The following is a 25934-nucleotide window of genomic DNA, read 5'->3' on the forward strand; positions in this document are numbered from 1 at the left end:
GACACATACAGATCTCCATACTAATTAATGACCTATAGACAGACACATATAGATCTCCATACTAACTAATGACCTATAGACAGACACATACAGATCTCCATACTAATTAATGACCTATAGACAGACACATACAGATCTCCATACTAATTAATGACCTATAGACAGAACAGACACATACAGATCTCCATACTAATTAATGACCTATAGACAGACACATACAGATCTCCATACTAATTAATGACCTATAGACAGAACAGACACATACAGATCTCCATACTAATTAATGACCTATAGACAGAACAGACACATACAGATCTCCACACTAATTAATGACCTATAGACAGACACATACAGATCTCCATACTAATTAATGACCTATAGACAGACACATACAGATCTCCATACTAATTAATGACCTATAGACAGACACATACAGGTCTCCATACTAATTAATGACCTATAGACAGACACATACAGATCTCCATACTAATTAATGACCTATAGGCAGACACATACAGATCTCCATACTAATTAATGACCTATAGACAGACACATACAGATCTCCATACTAATTAATGACCTATAGACAGACACATACAGATCTCCATACTAATTAATGACCTATAGACAGACACATACAGGTCTCCATACTAATTAATGACCTATACAGACAGACACATACAGATCTCCATACTAATTAATGACCTATAGACAGACACATACAGATCTCCATACTAATTAATGACCTATAGACACAGACACATACAGATCTCCATACTAATTAATGACCTATAGACAGAACAGACACATACAGATCTCCATACTAATTAATGACCTATAGACAGACACATACAGATCTCCATACTAATTAATGACCTATAGAAGAACAGACACATACAGATCTCCATACTAATTAATGACCTATAAACAGACACATACAGATCTCCATACTAATTAATGACCTATAGACAGAACAGACACATACAGATCTCCATACTAATTAATGACCTATAGACAGACACATATAGATCTCCATACTAATTAATGACCTATAGACAGACACATACAGATCTCCATACTAATTAATGACCTATAGACAGACACATACAGATCTCCATACTAATTAATGACCTATAGACAGAACAGACACATACAGATCTCCATACTAATTAATGACCTATAAACAGACACATACAGATCTCCATACTAATTAATGACCTATAGACAGAACAGACACATACAGATCTCCATACTAATTAATGACCTATAGACAGAACAGACACATACAGATCTCCATACTAATTAATGACCTATAGACAGACACATACAGATCTCCATACTAATTAATGACCTATAGACAGACACATACAGATCTCCATACTAATTAATGACCTATAGACAGACACATACAGATCTCCATACTAATTAATGACCTATAGACAGACACATACAGATCTCCATACTAATTAATGACCTACAGACAGAACAGACACATACAGATCTCCATACTAATTAATGACCTATAGACAGAACAGACACATACAGATCTCCATACTAATTAATGACCTATAGACAGACACATACAGATCTCCATACTAATTAATGACCTATAGACAGACACATACAGATCTCCATACTAATTAATGACCTATAGACAGACACATACAGATCTCCATACTAATTAATGACCTATAGACAGACACATACAGATCTCCATACTAATTAATGACCTATAGACAGACACATACAGATCTCCATACTAATTAATGACCTATAAACAGAACAGACATATACAGATCTCCATACTAATTAATGACCTATAGACAGACACATACAGATCTCCATACTAATTAATGACCTATAGACAGAACAGACACATATAGATCTCCATACTAATTAATGACCTATAGACAGACACATAGAGATCTCCATACTAATTAATGACCTATAGACAGACACATACAGATCTCCATACTAATTAATGACCTATAGACAGAACAGACACATACAGATCTCCATACTAATTAATGACCGATAGACAGAACAGACACATACAGATCTCCATACTAATTAATGATCTATAGACAGACACATACAGATCTCCATACTAATTAATGACCTATAGACAGACACATACAGATCTCCATACTAATTAATGACCTATAGACAGACACATACAGATCTCCATACTAATTAATGACCTATAGACAGACACATACAGATCTCCATACTAATTAATGACCTATAGACAGACACATACAGATCTCCATACTAATTAATGACCTATAGACAGACACATACAGATCTCCATACTAATTAATGACCTATAGACAGACACATACAGATCTCCATACTAATTAATGACCTATAGACAGACACATACAGATCTCCATACTAATTAATGACCTATAGACAGACACATACAGATCTCCATACTAATTAATGACCTATAGACAGACACATACAGATCTCCATACTAATTAATGACCTATAAACAGACACATACAGATCTCCATACTAATTAATGACCTATAAACAGAACAGACACATACAGATCTCCATACTAATTAATGACCTATAGACAGAACAGACACATACAGATCTCCATACTAATTAATGACCTATAGACAGACACATACAGATCTCCATACTAATTAATGACCTATAGACAGACACACACAGATCTCCATACTAATTAATGACCTATAAACAGACACATATAGATCTCCATACTAATTAATGACCTATAGACAGACACATACAGATCTCCATACTAATTAATGACCTATAGACAGACACATACAGGTCTCCATACTAATTAATGACCTATAAACAGAACAGATACATACAGATCTCCATACTAATTAATGACCTATAGACAGACACATACAGATCTCCATACTTATTAATGACCTATAGACAGAACAGACACATACAGATCTCCATACTAATTAATGACCTATAGACAGACACATACAGATCTCCATACTAATTAATGACCTATAGACAGACACATACAGATCTCCATACTAATTAATGACCTATAGGCAGACACATACAGATCTCCATACTAATTAATGACCTATAGACAGAACAGACACATACAGATCTCCATACTAATTAATGACCTATAGACAGACACATACAGATCTCCATACTAATTAATGACCTATAGACAGACACATACAGATCTCCATACTAATTAATGACCTATAGACAGACACATACAGATCTCCATACTAATTAATGACCTATAGACAGACACATACAGATCTCCATACTAATTAATGACCTATAGACAGACACATACAGGTCTCCATACTAATTAATGACCTATAAACAGAACAGATACATACAGATCTCCATACTAATTAATGACCTATAGACAGAACAGACACATACAGATCTCCATACTAATTAATGACCTATAGACAGACACATACAGATCTCCATACTAATTAATGACCTATAGACAGACACATACAGATCTCCATACTAATTAATGACCTATAGACAGACACATACAGATCTCCATACTAATTAATGACCTATAGACAGACACATACAGATCTCCATACTAATTAATGACCTATAGACAGAACAGACACATACAGATCTCCATACTAATTAATGACCTATAGACAGACACATACAGATCTCCATACTAATTAATGACCTATAGACAGAACAGACACATACAGATCTCCATACTAATTAATGACCTATAGACAGACACATACAGATCTCCATACTAATTAATGACCTATAGACAGACACATACAGATCTCCATACTAATTAATGACCTATAAACAGAACAGACACATATAGATCTCCATACTAATTAATGACCTATAGACAGACACATACAGATCTCCATACTAATTAATGACCTATAGACAGACACATACAGATCTCCATACTAATTAATGACCTATAGACAGACACATACAGATCTCCATACTAATTAATGACCTATAAACAGAACAGACACATACAGATCTCCATACTTATTAATGACCTATAGACAGACACATACAGATCTCCATACTAATTAATGACCTATAGACAGAACAGACACATACAGATCTCCATACTAATTAATGACCTATAGACAGACACATACAGATCTCCATACTAATTAATGACCTATAGACAGAACAGACACATACAGATCTCCATACTAATTAATGACCTATAGACAGAACAGACACATACAAGGAAAGACATACGGTTTGGGTTTATAATATTGTTATACTACACTATGACATTATACTGTATAGTACTAGTGTAGAATTCTGTGTGAATAACATTATTATTATACATTTTTATATTAGTTTTGAAATCCCACGTACCTTCCGTTTGATAAACTTGTCCCAGTAATTATTAGGGAAGGACCTTGAGAAAAATAAGAAAGAAAAATAGACATGGTATCAGTCGTTCAATGTCTCTCCAATTCTATTTGGAAATTTCATCTGAAGCTGGTGATTTTTTTCAACTGACTTGTTCATATGAGTTTCAACACTGGTTGACTTGGGCAGGAGCTTACGGGAACTGAGTACCGGCACCTCAAATGTTCTACTGCTTGAGATCCTGCACCTCTCATAGAATCTTAGCTCAAAAGTATTGCGGAACTCCCGCACCTAAATATATACAGTACCGGCACCTGTTTCAGTCCAAGTCAGGCACTGAGTGTACCTCCGTGGTAATGACTCACGGGGTGTTGATGACGAGGCGGTCCCACTGTCCTGTGATGTCATCGTCTGCCGGCTGCTCTGTGATGTAGAGACCTTCAAACTCCAACAGCCTGGCGATTCCTTTCTCTCTCTTAAACACCACCAGAGGCACCTGGGAGGGAAATGGATGACAGAGAGAGAAAAGAGTGAGAGGAGAAACATTGAGGAAGAAGATCATTAGAATAGAACGACGGACCGAGACAAACAGGTAGGCAGACGGACACGCAGACGGACACGCAGACGGACAGAAAGATGCTGTGAAATGATGTGATCGGTTGCTGATTGATTAAATGATTGGAATCACCTTGAGAAAGTAGTAGCCAATCAAGCAGAGGATAGAGAGGGCAGTGTGGAACACAGCCAGGAAACACAGTGTAGGAGCCATGTAGCCTGTACTCTCCTCCAGGACAAAGTACTCCTCACCACCTTCCTCATCATCATCATCAGAACTAGTCCAGGAGTCCTCATCAGCAGTCACCTGAGGGCAGACGACCCACAGAGAAAATGTGTTTTTATTTCTATGACAAACTGCACAATGGTCAAATCGCAGCAAACACACAACCAGCTCACAATGTTGTCTCAAAGTTTGGCTCCAAGTGGTCATACAAGCAGCCAGGTCATTCAAGATTGATGTCAAAATTGGACATCTATCTCACGTCCTGATGACGTCAGGAAATGCCTTCAAAACCGGCAACAGTGAGCACTATTACTATCAAGTAGGCTTGGTTTTTGTAGGGTGTTGTGGATAGGCGTAAACCCATGACTCTGGATCAGAAGGTTGTGTGTTCGATCCCAGTTGTGGGTTTTGACTATCCCTAACCTTAACCCTTACCGTAAACATTCATAACCCTATCCAAACCTTAGCCCTTACCTTAACCATTCATAATGAGTGACTAAACTTAACCCTTAACTTCAAAATGTGTAATTTGAAGAAATTGAATGATACAGAGCAGCGGGAGAAAAAAAAACACTTCTAAATTTGACGTTTGGAGAATGTGGATGAACGTCTAATTCAGCAGTGAGACTATGAGACCTTGGTTATTGGTAAAGAACTGTCACCGTATGGTGGGAAAGAAAACACCTCATCTCGCCATCAACGCAATAATTATTTGCATCTTGTAGAAAAGAGAGCAAGAAAACATTAAATGTTATAATAAATTACCCTGTAGAACAGTAGAATGAAGTTGATGGCAAACGCCACAAACAGAGCCAGGAAACGCATGTTGTAGAAGTTTCGAGCCAGTGTGTTCTGCAAACACATGGAACAATGAAAGTTAGACATTTAGTCATGATAATACATTTAGTCATGATAATACATTTAGTCACAATCATTTAAAGCAGTCTTCTGAGGTGAGCGTGACTGCAATGACGACAATGTGGAAGGTCACTGTTGACAGCAGGTGGCAGGCAGAAAAACTATTTCTGGAGAGAGATTTCCCGCGCTCAAGACGCGTAAATGTAGTCGATTTTGAACAAACACAATGTCTGATGTATTACCAGCATCTTGGCCTGGTAGATCTCCAGCCCAGCCAAGAAGCTGGCAAAGAAGGAAGTAGGAGCATCCTTTGATTGGCCGTTTCTGGACTTGGGGGCGGGCTTCTCATGAGCCACTTCCTCTTTAGGCTCCTCCTCCTTGGCCATGTCTTCCTTCTCCTTCTTCTCTGTGCTGTGAGAACACAAGATGGCCGCCGATCTGTTATCGATCTGACACCAGCACAAAGCTCTGACAACTCTTAGAGAGCTGAAACCCTAACACACAACACAACACAACACAGTCTTTCGTTTCATTCCATTATTTTCATTTTAAGAAAAAATGATCCATTAAGATCAAACTCTTATTTAAAATAACCTGTCAAGATGCGAGCAACCGAGCACAGGATTTTAATTTATGTTTTAAATACACTATAAATCAAGTTGATTTTAACATGCCCTTCATGTTACATAGCTGAAGTAAACATACACACAGACAGAGATAAATAAATGTATACACTACTCACTCTGCTTTCTCTGGTTCTGACTCTTTACTTTCTTTAACGGCCTTCTACATGAGACAGACAACAGACGGTTAGAGGGGATCAGTCTTCTACATGAGACTGACAAGACGCTCAGAGAGGTTCAGTCTTCTACATGAGACAGACAGAAGGATAGAGAGGATCAGTCTTCTACATGAGACAGACAACAGAAAGATAGAGAGTATCAGTCTGCTACACGAGACAGACAACAGAAGGATAGAGGGGATCAGTCTTCTACATGAGACAGACAACAGAAGGTTAGAGGGATAATTATTAGTGACATCATCCATGTGAAACAAGCCTAGGCCTACTGAGAACTAGTAGGCTATACAGAAGCCATCGAAAATCAACATTATATATGATATCTTCCTGTTGTCTAAAGTGTTTTAAGCTACTCAAGTCATTGTATTTAATTTCTTATTTTTATTTATTTTTAAGGTTTAACAGATATAGATTGCTCACCTTCTTCTCCACAGTGGCGGTGGTATCAGGAGTCTCAGAGACGTCTCCCAGTCCAGGATCTACATGTTTTAACCCTTCCCCTTTCTTTGGTGTGGGATTAATCATCTGCATTAAGATGTCCTGCTCTGCCTTGTCCGACGGTTTGATGGCCTGGTCTGTCCCGCCCGACACAGAATCACCAACCTCGGCTTTCTCCATCTCCAACACATCGCCGTGGATACCAAACTGGGTGGGGTCGGGCATGTTACCCAAGATGTCTGTCACCTTCATGTTCTTGGCTCCTTCAAATCAAATCAGACTTTATTTAAAGTGCATTTAAAAACATCGCAACACACTTATGAGTAGCCAAAAAACAATAACGTAAAATAGAAAAAATAAACAAAATAGTCAATGAAAGAGATTAATAATTCAAAGATAAAGAAGATCCCACCTTCGACGAGCCCGCCTCCGAACATGGATGACCAGATGAGGTGGAAGAATCCGAAGATGAGGCTGTAGATCCCCTTGAAGAACCCTGTAAAGAGCGTCCAGAAGAAGGAGAAGAACCCAACGGTCATCTCCTTCAAGCTCAGCTTCTTGGACTTTTTGTACTGCTTCTTGAGGATCTTGAAGGTCAGCATCTGTCTGAAGTTGGAGATCTTCTTCTTGACGGAGATGCAGGCCATGGTGAAAGCCGAGGAAGCCTCCAGCTCGCTATTCTCCTCTTCCTCTGCAAGCTCTTCTAACAAGTTGTGCACCTCCTCCTCTTCCTCTTCCGGGCGCTCCACCACGTCGGGCTCCGAGATCTGAGACGCAAGCTGCATCTCAAAGATTGTATCCTCGCAGAAGTTCACAAACATCTCCATCTTCTCGCTTTCTCCCCCCTCGTTGACCACGTCAAAGATGAACTGTCTCTTGGACTCTTTGACCTGTGGCTTCTCCCATTGTGTACGACTGGACTCGCTGATCTCAAAATAGACCCTCTCGATGCGCTTCCCTCCGCCCATGATCTCGATGCGACCCAGGTACGGTTCGAAGTAGTTCAGCACGCTCTCGGCCGGTTCCAGGAAGGTGGCCAGACGGGGATCGTGAGGCATGTGCTCAGAGAGGTTGGTGAGCAGCACGGCTACGTTGAAGCCGATGTCTTTGGCCGGCTCGTGGAACCGCTCCACAAACTCCTCGTAGTTGAACATGTCGTTCTCGTCGGCCTCAGCGCAGGAGAGCAGGAACTCGATCTCCGACTGGGTGTACTGCTTCTGGTTCTCCATGGACTTCTGGAAATCTTTCTTGGAGATCACCCCCTTGTTCTCGGGGTCGTACTCCCTGAAGTTGTCAGACGTTGTCAGGTCCTTGATCTTGAGGAACATGTCGAAGAACTTGAGGATCATCTCTACGTTGCTGGAGGACTCCACCAGAGTGTCTACCATCTGCTTTCCTATTGTTCCATTCACCACGTTGCCTAGGAGACATCACATAAGACTGGGAATCAATGTCATGTCATATTTACAGTCTTAGTTACTTTAATTTACATTCTTACTTTACTTTACATTCTTACTTTACTTTACATTGCTACTTTACATTCTTACTTTACTTTACATTCTTACTTTACTTTACATTCTTACTTTACATTCTTACGTACTTTAATTTACATTCTTACTTTACATTCTTACTTTACTTTACATTCTTACTATACTTACAAACTTACTTACTCTTACATTCTTCCTTGTTCATATTCACAAAATCAAATCACATTTTATTGGTCACATACACATGGTTAGCGAGTGCGGTTAGTTAATGCGAGTGTAGAGAAATGCTTGTGCTTCTAGTTCCAACAGTGCAGCAGTATCTAACAAGTGATATCTAACAATTTCACAACATATACCCAATACACACACATCCAATTTCACAACATATACCCAATACACACAAATCTAAGTAAAGGAATGGGGTTAAGAATAGAACTTGTATTATGTGGATACCTACCATTACTGCCATGTGTAAATGATTGACTATATGGTGTAAATATATATATACGTTCAAACAAAATGCTGGTGTGGTGACCGTAACCTACAACATCTTAGATACAGTCCTATTTGAGTGAATCTGTAGTAGGTTCTTACCCTCGAGCAGTGACAGCATCATCACCACCATGTCCTGCTGAAGGTCCATCAATTCCTTCAGCAGCTCAATCTGACACGAGTCCTAAAGGAGCGCCGACCGTCGGAACAACTGCATTAACACTACACTGCCATTCATTTACTAGTATGAATTATTATTTATTCATTTGTATTTATTAGTGCTTAATAATAAAAATAAATGAATCATTCATAATACAATGTATTTATAAAGCATTTTTCATGATATTTTTGAATCTCAATCATGCGTACAATACACAGTTGGTGTGCATTAAAAATACACAACCAAAAAAAACGAAACATTCAACACAGATGAATTTCCTAATCTAATGTTAGAGGGTTTTTACAGGCCTAATCTAGGAAGACAGCATCCACATTCCACTGGACGACAGAACAAAAAACTAAATCTACTATTGAGCGCAACTATCACGACAAGCCAGAATAGAATAGTATATAGATTAGACTAGATTTTTACAACAGAGCATATCAAATGAGACGTGGACAGTTCTAAACAGTTTTACAATGGTCAGAGAACAGTAGTCAAAGACAGTAGACAAGTGGTGGTTAAACTCCTTTACATTGTAATGTCCTTAAATGGTTTGCTGTGTAACTGTGTTCATGGTTATTGGGGTAAAGCTCCTGCTGAAACAAATGCCCCTTCATTGCAGGATATAGGCATCAATACATACTTAAAAAAAAAAATGTTAATTAAAATTTACCAGGTGAATTTAAACCTTAATTTACCAGATAAGTAAACCTTAAAACCTTTACCAGACAAGTTGACTGAGAACATATTCTCATTTACAGAAATCAACTGGGGAAAAATTGCTTTGCATCTAACGACCTGCTTGTTGATGTTGAGGATGTTTGGTGCGGTCCTGTGTGGGTGAATCCTATACTCTTTGAGGCTATTTAAGTGTAGTAGTAAGTAAGCCTTGAGCTACAACGGCCTCCAGGGCAGGAACCGATCTCCTGTTTCTGTAGTGAGAGGCAGCTTGATGTACAAGTACATCCCCTAAATAGTCTATTGAAATGTGAGTGATTTTTACAAGATCAGTGTCTGATTGGAGAGGCGATGGAGACGACAGTGAGCGTTGACTGACAGGAAGCAGCGGGACACTGCTGCCTATAGATAGACACTGAATGCAACTCTAGGATAGCAGGGTAGCTCGCAGGACGCTGGACTGGGCCAGTAGTTTACTGTTTTATTTTGCTCACTTTACTGGAATGGTTGGTGCAGCACTGAGGACACCTAGTTACCTGGGACAGCTTCATCTGCATGTTGGCAAACACATGCAGGAATCCCACCACTGCATCCCACAGTCTGCTGTGGGCCAGACTCTGCTGGTTCCCAATACATGGGCCCTGGGATGGGGAGATAGGGAGAGAGGAAGGTGGGAGGAGGGGGGAGAGGGAGGGAGGGAGGGAGGGAAGAAGAGAGGAAGGGGAGAGAAGTGAATATTTATAAAGATCACACCAATTAAAAACATGTCAGTAAGTATCATAAAATAAAAATATCACGTTTGGGACGAAAGAGTGAATATAGGCAAAATGTAGAAACCCAATAAAAACACAAGGGACAGGTCTTACCTGGATGTACTCAGTGAGTGAGTTAAAGATCTGCTTTGCGACAGCTAAGGCTTTGGAGAAGTTGACCTGCCCTGCCTCGTCGATAATGTCTTTCCCAGAATAATACCAGTAGAAGTCACTGATAGATTCCTACAGAGAAGGATTACTATGTCAGTGTGTTGGGGAAAACATGTCACATTCTCCTTTCTAGTGTGTGTGTGTGTGTGTGTGTGTGTGTGTGTGTGTGTGTGTGTGTGTGTGTGTGTGTGTGTGTGTGTGTGTGTGTGTGTGTGTGTGTGTATCAGAATGTGTGTTTATAAATATGGTTTATGTCGTGAGGACAAAATAACCAAATGTGTGTTTGTGGTTTAGAGAGACAAAATACCTGAATGTGTGTGTGTGTGTGTTTTTGGTTAAGGGAGACAAAATAGCTGAATGTGTGTGTGTGAGTGTGTATCACCTGAAGGCGTAGCAGGTAGTCCACTGTGCTGATGATAATGTTGACTGTCAATGTGTTTCCTGTTTGTGTTCTCAGGAAGTTTTGGAAATCTGTGAAGAACAAATTTAGATTTTGGGATGATGTGGTTAATGGGATAATTGGGATAATGTGGAGTGTAGGAGCCTGGTTGTGAGTAACCTATCATGAGTTATGGTTACGTTAGCTAACATGGAAATTGTACTTTCGCCACCTAAACGAAAGAGCGATCAGATCATTTTGTGATGAATTCTTTTTGACAACTGGTCCAAATCGATACCAAAAACAATATTCATATTTGTTTTAATAGTCATTTATAAAAGTTCTCACCCCCGTTGTGCCCCTCACAGAGCAGTTGCAAAAACCGGAAGAGATCTTTGGTGAAGTCATCATTCGTCAGAACTTTGGAACCTTGGGGAGGGGACAGAAGTAGGTGAAGACTGCTCTCCAAAACAACAAGAAAAACAATGGCCGAATCCTACCTTGAGATCCGCGAGCAACTAGATTTTACATGATATAGGCGAAAGTCTGAGTTAGGCTCGTGGATGTCAAGTTAGGATCGTGCCCTTGCTCACTCGGCACCCATCACTCTTAGACAGGCAGGTGGCAAGCACAGATACAGAGTCTGTGTTGTTCACAAAAAAAGTCCAGGGACTTTAGATAACAGCTGCATCTAAAGTGCTAATTTTTTTGAAATGCTCTGAAATTAATTACAATTGAAATGAATATGGTGAAACACCAGGACATTTCAGGAAGCTGGAGGTTAGCCAGATAACTTTCACATATACCGTATAGTCTTAGAACAAGACAACACATGGTAGGGAATGTTTTTTTTTAAAGAATCAGAACAGAAAGGTGGAACACTAGAATTAGAATCAGCAAGCGATTCCATTCCATAGTACTTGACAAATGTGGGAAGAACTGAATTCAATTTCTGAAGCAGCTATATCATCCATGTGAAAGTTAAACATGAAACCAGCTTTGTGAAATAGGCCCCAAGTCCAAAGCACATCAAAGCTTTGCTTCAGCTGTGGACAAGTCTATAAATCATAGGTTAAACCTTTGGAAAAATATTGATAGCCTTATAGGAGTATCATTAGTAGAATGTAGATAAGTGATGCAGAATAACATAAAGAAAAGGTAACAATTACCACTATTAACAGGAGTTAACAAAGTAAACCTGTAGTTTTATGTCTCCATTCAACGCATGCATACGTATGAATGTACCTCCCTGCAGACCAGAGCAATAGGTTAATGCTTCCAGGTCGTGTGGGGGTCAAATGAGGCAGGGAAGTGAAGGTGAGAGAGGGACCACAATATGGTGACGGAATTCAAGATGTTAGCATGGCAGTTGGGAGCATCTGAATTGTCTATTTACCCCGCTCACTGTCGACTGCCATCGATGAGTTTTAATGATAGGAGAGGACAAACAAACGGACAAAGCAGATGTAAGCAAGAGAAGACATTGAATTTCAAAAAGGAGAAGAAAAAGAAAATGTAAAAACCTCATTATAGGTGAGGAGACAAGGGCACCCTGTTAAAAGGAAGGTTTTTAACCTCATTATAGGTGAGGAGACAAGGGCACCCTGTTAAAGGGAAGGTTTTTAACCTCATTATAGGTGAGGAGACAAGGGCATGCTGTTAAAAGGAAGGTTTTTAACCTCATTATAGGTGAGGAGACAAGGGCATGCTGTTAAAAGGAAGGTTTTTAACCTCATTATAGGTGAGGAGACAAGGGCATGCTGTTAAAAGGAAGGTTTTTAACCTCATTATAGGTGAGGAGACAAGGGCATGCTGTTAAAAGGAAGGTTTTTAACCTCATTATAGGTGAGGAGACAAGGGCAGAGACAAGGGAACAGCTTAGATTCCTAAACCTGATGAAACTACTGAACAGCTTAGATTCCTAAACATCTTAGATTCCTAAACCTGATGAAACTACTGAACATCTTAGATTCCTAAACCTAATGAAACTACTGAACATCTTAGATTCCTGAACATCTTAGATTCCTAAACCTGATGAAACTACTGAATATCTTAGATTCCTAGTCATTATTGGTGAGGAGACAAGGGCACCCTGTTAAAAGGAAGGTTTTAACCTCATTATAGGTGAGGAGACAAGGGCATGCTGTTAAAAGGAAGGTTTTTAACCTCATTATAGGTGAGGAGACAAGGGCACGCTGTTAAAGGGAAGGTTTTTAACCTCATTATAGGTGAGGAGACAAGGGCATGCTGTTAAAAGGAAGGTTTTTAACCTCATTATAGGTGAGGAGACAAGGGCATGCTGTTAAAAGGAAGGTTTTTAACCTCATTATAGGTGAGGAGACAAGGGCATGCTGTTAAAAGGAAGGTTTTAACCTCATTATAGGTGAGGAGACAAGGGCATGCTGTTAAAAGGAAGGTTTTAACCTCATTATAGGTGAGGAGACAAGGGCATGCTGTTAAAAGGAAGGTTTTAACCTCATTATAGGTGAGGAGACAAGGGCATGCTGTTAAAAGGAAGGTTTTTAACCTCATTATAGGTGAGGAGACAAGGGCACCCTGTTAAAAGGATGGTTTTTAAGGTTTGATGATAATTAGGGTGTACTTAGGTTAACGACAATAACATCCTATATACTATCAGAACTATACAACTGGAGAACTGAAGGATGTGTTAGGAGAAAGGTGTGTGTGTGTGTGTGTGTGTGTGTGTGTGTGTGTGTGTGTGTGAGCATTAGGTGTGTGGGGGAGGTGTGTGTGTGTGTGTTGTAATGCAGATGTGACAGAAGAGGCTTGTATCTAGTTAATGCTGGGGCGGCAGGTAGCCTAGTGATTAGAGCAGGTAGCCTAGTGGTTAGAGCAGGTAGCCTAGTGGTTAGAGGCAGGTAGCCTAGTGGTTAGAGCAGGTAGCCTAGTGGTTAGAGGCAGGTAGCCTAGTGGTTAGAGGCAGGTAGCCTAGTGGTTAGAGCAGGTAGCCTAGTGGTTAGAGCTTTGGGCCAGTAACTGAAAGTTTGCTGGATCGAATCCCCGAGCTGACAAAGTAAAAAATCTGTTGTTCTAACCCTGAGCAAGGAGGTTAACCCACTGTTCCCTGATAGGCCATCATTGTGAAAAAGAATTTGTTTTTAACTGACTTGCCTAGTTAAATAAAGGTTACAGTTAAAAAAAAGAAGAAATGCTGCACGATGTCTTAGCCCTACTTCAGGACGGAGGAAACCCCTGCTCTCAAATTAGGAGTAAAAATATCTCTTGGAAAGCTTTTAGTGTATCATATTGGTACTGAATCAGAACCAGACAACATAAGACGTGTAGATGTTTTCATATACATTGATAACTACTGTACTTACACACACAAACTGCACAGTTTAGATTCCTAAACCTGAGGAAACTACTGAACATCTTAGATTCCTGAACATCTTAGATTCCTAAACCTGATGAAACTACTGAACATCTTAGATTCCTAAACCTGATGAAACTACTGAACATCTTAGATTCCTGAAAATCTTAGATTCCTAAACCTGATGAAACTACTGAACATCTTAGATTCCTAAACCTGATAAAACTACTGAACATCTTAGATTCCTAAACCTGATGAAACTACTGAACATCTTAGATCCCTGAACCTGATGAAACTACAGAACATCTTAGATTCCTAAACCTGATGAAACTACAGAACATCTTAGATTCCTGAACCTGATGAAACTACAGAACATCTTAGATTCCTAAACCTGATGAAACTACAGAACATCTTAGATTCCTAAACCTGATGAAACTACTGAACATCTTAGATTCCTGAACATCTTAGATTCCTAAACCTGATGAAACTACTGAACATCTTAGATTCCTAAACCTGATGAAACTACTGAACATCTTAGATTCCTGAACCTGATGAAACTACTGAACATCTTAGATTCCTAAACCTGATGAAACTACTGAACATCTTAGATCCCTGAACCTGATGAAACTACTGAACATCTTAGATTCCTAAACCTGATGAAACTATAGAACATCTTAGATTCCTAAACCTGATGAAACTACTGAACATCTTAGATTCCTAAACCTGATGAAACTACAGAACATCTTAGATTCCTGAACATCTTAGATTCCTAAACCTGATGAAACTACTGAACATCTTAGATTCCTGAACATCTTAGATTCCTAAACCTGATGAAACTACAGAACATCTTAGATTCCTGAACATCTTAGATTCCTAAACCTGATGAAACTACTGAACATCTTAGATTCCTGAACATCTTAGATTCCTAAACCTGATGAAACTACTGAACATCTTAGATTCCTAAACCTGATGAAACTACTGAACATCTTAGATTCCTGAACATCTTAGATTCCTAAACCTGATGAAACTACTGAACATCTTAGATTCCTAAACCTGATGAAACTTTGTCATAAATGTCACTTCTTCATTTAAAATGAACTCAATTCATTCCATGATTAAAAGTGGTGAGTGACATTCATACTGTGTAATACAAAGCAGGGTTGGGGTCAGTTACGTTTCAATTACAGTCAATTCAGGAAGTATACTGAAATATCAATTCCGATCCAATTCTCTTCAAGGCCTTTTACTGAGGAAAATTTGTCATTGGAATTTGGTTTACTTCCTGAATTTACTGGAATTGAAATGCACTTGACCCCAACCCTGCTGCATAGACCTACTGTACATATATTCTGTCTTACCCCAAGTCATCGGTGATGCCACAAGGCCTTGCAGCCCTGATGACTGTCTGGACAACGACAGATTAATCACATGGACCACAGACACTAACACAGGGTTCCCCAAACTTGGTCCTCTGGACCCCAAGGGGTGCACGTTTAGTTTTTTGACATAGCACTACACAGCTGATTCACCCATGGGGGGGGGCAGGACCCAGGGGGGGGCCCCAGGACCCAGTTTGGGAAACCCTGCTCTACCATTACTGTAGCACAAGCAGTAAGAAACGGATGCAACAAAAACAAAAATCGCATTACAAGGTCGAATGCAATTCTATGTTAATTTTCTATTAGCCAGGGCCATTCATTCAGAAGATAAGTTGACACCAACATATAAAACAACAGAGCGAGAGAGAGAGATAAGCCAATGTCATGGTCCAGCATTAGCCATATGGAAGGAGGTTGGCTTCTTGCTGAGCAGTGAGTGAACGGTGTGTGTTGATCCCTAAAGTTCTAGATTCTCTGAGTCAAGACAACAGCTAAGATAGCAGACATCTCTTGGACCTATTGCTGAGAAAAAAAACAAAATAAGCTGAAATCGAACACTGAAAACTTCGGCACTACCTAGACTAGGCTTGGGGACAACTAAGGAAAGGAAAGGTGTGACTTTTGTTCTCTTAACAGTTTTATGAGTAAAGATACTCCAAGTGTCAAACAGCAACCAAGATAGCTCACCTACTGCTGAAGGGAAAAAGGAAGCTACACTCAAATATTGAACTACTTATTAAAGCTCAGGGTAGTGCATCAGCTGGCCATCCTGTCGCTAAACTTACTGGAGCCTTCATCTGTCACCATCCCCAGACCTTCCGCTTTGTTCTGTCTCTCAAAGGCATTCAAGTCCAGGACACTGTGGAGGGTACGGAGATAAGATACATTGTCAAAGAGAAACACATCAGCACAGGGATAATTAATAAGATTGACATAAACAGTGGCGATAGGACTATGAAGGTCAATTTATAATGTCATTGGGTATAACCAACATGCTTATCAATAAGTTACAATACATTGATTTATCAGAAGTTGATCAGAAGGCTATCAGAAGGCTATCATCATTCCCAGGCAGTTCTAAGACGAGGTCTGTACTCTGGGTTATTTGGGTGGCGTAGTCACGGTTACCTGCAGGACTGCATGAGGCCTGACAAACTCTTGAAAAAGCCTGCGTCTCTTTTCTCTTTCAGGTAATCCAGCATTTTCTGCCAAAAACAATGGAACGTAAAACTCACGTTTTCATGCACAGAAAGTCTTGGCAAGACGTGATGACGGAATACATCTGTGGTAATGATGTGTCAAACATACACAGTAATACACCTGTAATAATGTGATGTAGACTAACCTGCTGGACCAGCACGTTACCTCCGTTGAGGATGGAGATGCCCAGTTTGAGGGTGCAGGTCACCATAGGACCTAGTCGACCTGGGGACAGAGAGGAGAACACAATTGTTAGTTTGAAGGACATTTGGCTTCATCTATACTGCAGCTAAAGATGATAATCAACACCTTTACTGGCGCTGATCATCTGTAGCACCATCTCAGCAGCCCCACGGGCGTGGAGTCTGGCCTGCTGGTACAAGATCTTCTGCTTCTCCATTTCCTTCTCCTGTGGGCCCAAACACACACACATTGATTAAAAAACGTCAAAAACATTCTTAAATCGATCTATCATCCTGAGGGGAGAAATACATGATCTACAAAGGAGATGCCTGTGTGATGTAAAACACTTTACATCGTAAAATAAACTTTAACATAGACATGTTTTGAGGATTTTTACGCTGTGAGGATTTTTTTTATTTGAATTTGTATAAATTTTTTTATTGAATATCCGAAACATACAATATACTTGCAGTGAAGCCGCTCAACAGCTACACCACACCAGTCATCCAACAGACTCCCATTCAGAGCGACACACAGAAGCATCCAGGGTCCACGCCCTGGTCAAGGGCACGTCGACAGATCCTTCACATGGTGAAAAATGGGGACCCGAACCCTGAGGTGGAATAAAGGCAGATTCAAACCTCAAATGTCTTCTCTTTCCCCTCTTCCTCCTCTTCCTCCTCTTCATCCTCTGCACAACTCTGAGGAGATAGAGGAGAACATGCTAGAGTTATGACAACGGTGTATTAATTGTATATAAACCCAGTCTGATTATGAAAGTACGTGTTTACACAGGCAGCCCAATTCTGATATTTTGCCACTAATTGGCCTTTTGACCAATCAGATCAGATCTTTTGCCAATAATTGGGCAAAAGATCAGAATTGGGCTGCCTATGTAAACGCAGCCAAAGTGTGCTCAAATTCTCAGTTGCGTACAGTACCTTTGCCATCATGTCTGCATATGCAATATACAGCGGATCTTCTTCCAAGAAACTGTTGAGAATAACATATTATCCAATCATTATCATGTCTTGTATCAAGTCAGTAGAGAAATATAACACAAATAAGTTAAGATCACACAATTATTGCCTATTTAAGTAAGATTGGTGGATAAAACACTAATTTATCTCTCCTACCTTCTCTCTGTGAGGGCGTTGTGGCTGAAGTGAAGGATAAGCTGATGAAGTGGGTCTGGCTTAATCTCAACCTCCTCCTCTTCTTCCTCCTCCACGATCTTCATCGGGGTTTTCTACACAGACGACCCACAGGAGACAGGAGGTTATCTCTGTTCTTCACCTGGCCTTTCCACTAGAAACTACACCCTGCTGGCTAAAGACAGGAGGTTATCTCTGTTCTTCACCTGGCCTTTCCACTAGAGACTACACCCTGCTGGCTAAAGACAGGGGTTATCTCTGTTCTTAACTTGGCCTTTCCACTAGAGACTACACCCTGCTGGCTAAAGACAGGAGGTTATCTCTGTTCTTCACCTGGCCTTTCCACTAGAGACTACACCCTGCTGGCTAAAGACAGGGGTTATCTCTGTTCTTCACCTGGCCTTTCCACTAGAGACTACACCCTGCTGGCTAAAGACAGGAGGTTATCTCTGTTCTTCACCTGGCCTTTCCACTAGAGACTACACCCTGCTGGCTAAAGACAGATGTTATCTCTGTTCTTCACCTGGCCTTTCCACTAGAGATTACACCCTGCTGGCTAAAGACAGGGGTTATCTCTGTTCTTAACCTGGCCTTTCCACTAGAGACTACACCCTGCTGGCTAAAGACAGAGGTTATCTCTGTTCTTAACCTGGCCTTTCCACTAGAGACTACACCCTGCTGGCTAAAGACAGAGGTTATCTCTGTTCTTAACCTGGCCTTTCCACTAGAGACTACACCCTGCTGGCTAATCTTGTCCACCAGCCGGCTCTCTCTGTGTCGAACCTTCTGGTTTCACAGCACCTCAGAACGGGACTTGACTGGAAGTCTATGGCAGGAGAGGAAAAAACAACCGCTGATTTCAATTGGCTGATCTCTCAGTCCGTCCCCTCCCCTTCTACATTGTGGACTTCAAAACGCGAGCAGCGCAAGGGATTTAAACAAGCAAGTGAGTTCGTAAAATCTGAAAGTACGCACCTTAGAAATAGTTTTCACATATAAACATTATAAGCCCGAACTCAGAATCAATTGTGCTGCCCAATGTGATAGAAGATTTATCTTAATTGGGGATTTATTCTAATACAGCTGTAGCAGGCTTGCTCCCTCTCCCGCCTCCATTTTAACCACACCCCTTTCAAGTCCCACTTTGTTGCACAGTGTTACCGGGGGGGGGTGTTTGGGGGGGGGGGGGTGCATTGTCAGGGGAATTGACCAGGGTATTGTTTAGTAGGGCACACCGTAGCAAAACATTTATGACAGAAAACAAAAAGCAGCCGTTATTATTGGTTCAGGTAGTTGCTCCCTGTTTCACTCTGTTTCAAAACGTTGTTTCCCTACTGAACAGGACCCAGCAGTGAAACGCATGCAGACTACTATGGTCCAACAGATGCGGCACTACTAAATACAGTGTGTGGACGACGACGATGACGATGACGATGATGATGATGAATGTGTTACGTCGTCGTCTACTATTGTACATTCTTCCTCTGACATGTTTTATGACATGTTGCAGTACTGTGTAAATATGGTTACTTCCTTACAAGTGTATATACAGATTTGTTCAGTGAGATCAATGAATTTCAACACCCGTCACAATACTGTATGAATCCAGGCGGAGATGTGCGCGAGCATGCCACCGAAGACGTCACTTCACACTCCACTTGACCACTTCACTACAGACTTACAGTTACAGTAGAGACCATACTGTACAACATCTAGTTGGTAGGGTCGACGTCGGACATCAAACAGCTAACACCTATTGAGGGCTTTAGCTGCCCCTCTTACCACAGTAGTAGTAGTAGTGGTGACATAGCCCATGCCATAGCCTGTTTTTCTAGCCACGTGCTTTGCTGCAGAGACGGAGCCATTGCTGCCACTGAGTCTCCTGAGGTTGAGCCTGTCATGCCTGTCAAGGCTCTGCCGGTAGCGAGCCACAAAGCTAGAGAGAGCGCGGGGCCCTCGGGAACGTCTGGGGGCCCAAGGCGAGGTCCCCAGACCCAGGCGAACCGGGAAGCGATCCCGATCCCGAAGCTCAACGGCGGGCATCGTGCTCAAGAGGCAGTCGGCGGAGAGGGCTGGTGGGGGTGCGGTGCCAACACAGGGCACAGGGGGCAAGGCTGAGGCTAGGGCTGAGGTGGTGGCAGACACCACCGCAACATGCCCAGTACTTACTGCCAGGTCCTGCACTAGCTTCTCCTCAAAGGAGTACTCCTCTGTCTCTATCCATAGTCTCACATAGCCCAACACGAAGAGGTTAATAGAACGATGCCTGGGGAAGGAGGGATGAGAGGAGGAGAAGGAGAGGAGAATGAGGTTAAGGTGTGTCCAAGTAAGTTTAGGAAAGGGGGAGGCGGAAGGAGGGAGAGATGTGAGGGTGAAACAGGAAGGAAGAGCATTCCAGGGTGGTGATTGGTCGATGTGGTAGCCACTGGCCCTTCTGACTGGTCAACCTTGATGGCTTGATTAGCATACAGAAACTGTCTGAGGATGTGGTTAAAATTATATCTAAAAACACTGAACACTGTATTCAAATATTATTTCAGTTAATAAATGATACCTAAAGCTCCAAAAATACAGTCATTATGTTACTTAAATTACATGAGAAAAAAACATTCCATGATTCTAAGACAAAATGAGAATGATGATCTTTATGTAAACAAGCAAAATGCTTCCTGGATTGCTCATTGATTGACCACTGATTGGCTGTAAGTTGAGGCTGACCAATCAGAATCAACAGTGCAGTAAACTGGAGGTAGGTTGTGGTAGGTGCAGTAGGTAGGTGGTGTTGACTGTTGGCTCAGTCCATAGCCTGGAGAATAAGATGGAGGAGGGGAGAGAGGTGAAGCATTCAACCTAGCCTGGGTGCCAGTCTGTTTGGCATGACAATTCCACAAGGAGTTGGCAAGAGAGCAGAAACAGACTGACACTCAGGCTAGCATTCAGCCAGGAGTCTCACATTACCGTTAGCATGGAGAACAGGTGGTCAAAATTAGAGTCAGCGAACGCCTTTTCCAGCCAAACGTACCGATAGCCGTTCAGGAAGTAATTGTTATTTTTGTATCTGAGGGAAAGGTATTGTAGGTGGTATAACAGAGAGAAATAACAGAAAGGAAGAACAAGGTTAGGGAGGTAGAGAGAGAGAGAGCGAGCGAGAGAGAGAGAGCGAAAGAGAGAGAGCGAGTGAGAGCAAGAGAGCGAAAGAGGGCGAGAGAGAGAGCGAGAGATAGCGAAAGAGAGCGAGCGAGAGAGAGAGCGAGAGATAGCGAAAGAGAGAGAGCGAGAGAGAGAGCGAGAGAGAGCGAGAGTGTGGATACACTAATAATAGCATGTCACCAACTTCACTGAGAGATAACAGAGATACAGGACTGGAACATCACATTTGATGGAGACAATAACACCATGAAGGACGACTGAGGACTTTTTTCTGGGTTAGTTGTTGACACAGTTACAAAGTTGGGCAGAATAAAAGCTTGGATTTAATAACACCTCAAACTCACATTCATCTACGTATCTTCAAATTAAATCAAATTTTATTGGTCACATACACATATTTAGCAGATATTATCGAGGGTCTAGCAAAATGCTTGTGTTCCTAGCTCCAACAGTTCAGTAGTATCTAACAATTCACAACAATACACACATTTCAAAGTAAAATAATGGAATAAAGAAATATATAAATATTAGATTGAGCAATGTAGGAGTGATATTGACTAAAATACAGTAGAATAGAATACAGAAAATACATATCAGATGAGTAAAGCCGTACGTAAACACTATTAAAGTGACTAGTGTTCCATTATTAAAGTGGTCAGTGATTCCATGTCTATGTATATAGGGCAGCAGCCTCTAAGGTGCAGGGTTGAGTAACCAGGTGGTAGCTGGCTACTGATCTTATTAAGTTGACAGAGGCAACATAGACCTACATTAGTCAAAACTCCCGTTTCCCCCCCTCCCCCCTATCAGTGTACCTCTAATTGTCATGAGTAGTATGTAAGTGTGATAGAAGTCTTACCTGGGGAGGTTGTAGAGAGGAGCCATGCGGAAGCAGGCCACCACAGCACGTTTACGCTGTTTGGACAGCAGCTTCTGAAACACACACTTCTTCATCCTCAGAGGCTGTTCCACCTAGTGTGCAAAACATTACGTCTTACGGGAAAACATTATACATTTACTTCTGTGGATGGAAATTCCTCGTGACAAATCTTAGGTACGTTTCGGTGTCCCTCAAGGCTTACAGTAGTTCTCATTCTGTATGGTGATGTTGCGCCGAAACACAGTGTCACAGCTGTACATTTCATTGAAACATGATGAAGCTTCACAATCTGTCTGCAATGCACATTTTGATTGTTATAATTACTAAATCATTATTATGTACTTTATGCAGGTGTAAATTTTTTATTTATTTATTTATTTATTTATTTATTTCACCTTTATTTAACCAGGTAGGCAAGTTGAGAACAAGTTCTCATTTACAATTGCGACCTGGCAACCTTGTAAAAAAAAATAGGGCAACCTTGTAAAAAAGACACTCGTCTCAATGGGACACCGAATAAATAAAGGTTCATAAAGACTTTATAGAGTGTAAACCTGGCTGTTGACTATAGGTAACTAGGCTGTTGACTATAGGGAACCTGGCTGTTGACTATATGGAACCTGGCTGTTGACTATAGGGAACCTGGCTGTTGACTATATGGAACCTGGCTGTTGACTATAGGGAACCTGGCTGTTGACTACAGGGAACCTGGCTGTTGACTATAGGGAACCTGGCTGTTACTATACTGAACCTGGCTGTTGACTATACTGAACCTGGCTGTTGACTATATGGAATCTGGCTGTTGACTATAGGGAACCTGGCTGTTGACTATAGGGAACCTGGCTATTGACTATATGGAATCTGGCTGTTGACTATAGGGAACCTGGCTGTTGACTATAGGGAACCTGGCTGTTGACTATACTGAACCTGGCTGTTGACTATAGGGAACCTGGCTGTTGACTATAGGGAATCTGGCTGTTGACTATAGGGAACCTGGCTGTTGACTATACTGTACCTGGCTGTTGACTGTAGGGAACCTGGCTGTTGACTATATGGAATCTGGCTGTTGACTGTAGGAACCTGGCTGTTGACTATAGGGAACCTGGCTGTTGACTATACTGTACCTGGCTGTTGACTGTAGGGAACCTGGCTGTTGACTATACTGTACCTGGCTGTTGACTGTAGGGAACCTGGCTGTTGACTATATGTAATCTGGCTGTTGACTATAGGGAACCTGGCTGTTGACTATAGGGAACCTGGCTGTTGACTATATGGAATCTGGCTGTTGACTATACTGAACCTGGCTGTTGACTATATGGAATCTGGCTGTTGACTATAGGGAACCTGGCTGTTGACTATAGGGAACCTGGCTATTGACTATAGGGAACCTGGCTGTTGACTATAGGGAACCTGGCTGTTGACTATAGGGAATCTGGCTGTTGACTATAGGGAACCTGGCTGTTGACTATACTGTACCTGGCTGTTGACTGTAGGGAACCTGGCTGTTGACTATATGGAATCTGGCTGTTGACTGTAGGAACCTGGCTGTTGACTATAGGGAACCTGGCTGTTGACTATACTGTACCTGGCTGTTGACTATAGGGAACCTGGCTGTTGACTATATGGAATCTGGCTGTTGACTATAGGGAACCTGGCTGTTGACTATAGGGAACCTGGCTGTTGACTATAGGGAACCTGGCTGTTGACTATACTGTACCTGGCTGTTGACTGTAGGGAACCTGGCTGTTGACTATAGGGAACCTGGCAGTTGACTATAGTGTACCTGGCTGTTGACTATTGGGAACCTGGCTGTTGACTATAGGGAACCTGGCTGTTGACTATAGGGAACCTGGCTGTTGACTATAGGGAAACTGGCTGTTGACTATAGGGAAACTGGCTGTTGACTATAGGGTACCTGGCTGTTGACTGTAGGGAACCTGGCTGTTGACTGTAGGGAAATAGGCTGTTGACTATAGTGTACCTGGCTGTGGACTATAGTGTACCTGGCTGTGGACTATAGTGTACCTGGCTGTTGACTATAGTTTACTTGGCTGTTGACTATAGTTTACCTGGCTGTTGACTATAGGGAACCTGGCTGTTGACTATACTGAACCTGGCTGTTGACTATAGGGAACCTGGCTGTTGACTATACTGAACCTGGCTGTTGACTATAGGGAACCTGGCTGTTGACTATACTGAACCTGGCTGTTGACTATAGGGAACCTGGCTGTTGACTATACTGAACCTGGCTGTTGACTATACTGAACCTGGCTGTTGACTATAGGGAACCTGGCTGTTGACTATAGGGGACCTGGCTGTGGACTATAGGGAACATGGCTGTTGACTATACTGTACCTGGCTGTTGACTATACTGTACCTGGCTGTTGACTATAGGGAACCTGGCTGTTGACTATACTGTACCTGACTGTTGACTATAGTGTACTTGGCTCTTGACTATAGTTTACTTAGCTGTTGACTATAGGGAACCTGGCTGTTGACTATAGGGAAATAGGCTGTTAACTATAGGGAACCTGGCTGTTGACTATAGTGTACCTGGCTGTTGACTATAGGGAACCTGGCTGTTGACTATACTGAACCTGGCTGTTGACTATAGGGAACCTGGCTGTTGACTATAGTTTACTTGGCTGTTACTATCCTGTACCTGGCTGTTGACTATAGTGTACCTGGCTGTTGACTATAGTTTACCTGCTCCAGGTGGAAGACTGCAGCAGAGATGCTCTGTACTCTGTCCACAGTTTGTTCTGGGTCTGTACGTTCCTCACTCTCCACCACCACATCCTTATACAGGTTCATCTGCCACTGCACTGCCAGGTCATCAGACTTCAAAAACACACACACACCCACCCACCCACCCACCCACCCACACACACACACACACACACACACACACACACACACACACACACACACACACACACACACACACACACACACACACACACACACACACACACACACACACACACACACACACACACACACACACACACACACACAGGCAGAGTTGTTGAAGCACCAGGTGTTCAGTCCCAGCTAAATGGACTGTTGATTGATGCCAACGAGTAAATTGGCTGGCTACTCAATCAAATTAAATATACCAGCAAAATCATTACCAGCAAAACCATCATCAGCAAAAACATCAAATGTTTGTGATCAGATTAAGCAACTTGCTTAACACTAAAACATAATTGGTACATCACATGTAACACAGACACACACAGCATTAAACATTAGACTCGTTATAATTTGTTAATTTATAATGTGACACCACTTAAACATCAGAAGATC

The 25934-nt window shown here is 41.4% G+C and overlaps 1 protein-coding gene across 5 annotated transcripts in view; it reads right to left on the bottom strand.

The window, feature by feature from the left end:
• LOC106571102 (ryanodine receptor 3) overlaps positions 1-25934 on the bottom strand; it is a 229681-nt gene that overhangs the window by 16248 nt on the left and 187499 nt on the right. For 3 of the 5 annotated variants that reach the window (XM_045695568.1, XM_045695565.1, XM_045695566.1), the window contains 24 exons: positions 25332-25466; positions 22605-22717; positions 20765-20861; positions 18578-18690; positions 18383-18434; positions 18083-18142; positions 17568-17667; positions 17404-17483; positions 17187-17263; positions 16844-16917; positions 12745-12759; positions 11697-11777; positions 11352-11440; positions 10913-11041; positions 10583-10687; positions 9308-9389; positions 7639-8646; positions 7209-7489; positions 6732-6775; positions 6232-6400; positions 5897-5983; positions 5039-5212; positions 4716-4846; positions 4354-4396 (listed from right to left, as the gene is read on the bottom strand). In XM_045695568.1, coding sequence (XP_045551524.1) covers positions 4354-4396; positions 4716-4846; positions 5039-5212; positions 5897-5983; positions 6232-6400; positions 6732-6775; positions 7209-7489; positions 7639-8646; positions 9308-9389; positions 10583-10687; positions 10913-11041; positions 11352-11440; positions 11697-11777; positions 12745-12759; positions 16844-16917; positions 17187-17263; positions 17404-17483; positions 17568-17667; positions 18083-18142; positions 18383-18434; positions 18578-18690; positions 20765-20861; positions 22605-22717; positions 25332-25466 — 3339 coding nt within the window. Of the gene's footprint in view, positions 1-4174; positions 4194-4353; positions 4397-4715; positions 4847-5038; positions 5213-5896; positions 5984-6231; positions 6401-6731; positions 6776-7208; positions 7490-7638; positions 8647-9307; positions 9390-10582; positions 10688-10912; positions 11042-11351; positions 11441-11696; positions 11778-12744; positions 12760-16843; positions 16918-17186; positions 17264-17403; positions 17484-17567; positions 17668-18082; positions 18143-18382; positions 18435-18577; positions 18691-20764; positions 20862-22604; positions 22718-25331; positions 25467-25934 lie in introns of those variants that run through there. The other 2 variants (XM_045695567.1, XM_045695569.1) reach the window with 2 other exon arrangements.

This window comes from Salmo salar, chromosome ssa15 (assembly GCF_905237065.1).
Source record: "Salmo salar chromosome ssa15, Ssal_v3.1, whole genome shotgun sequence".
Classification (NCBI taxonomy): domain Eukaryota; kingdom Metazoa; phylum Chordata; class Actinopteri; order Salmoniformes; family Salmonidae; genus Salmo; species Salmo salar.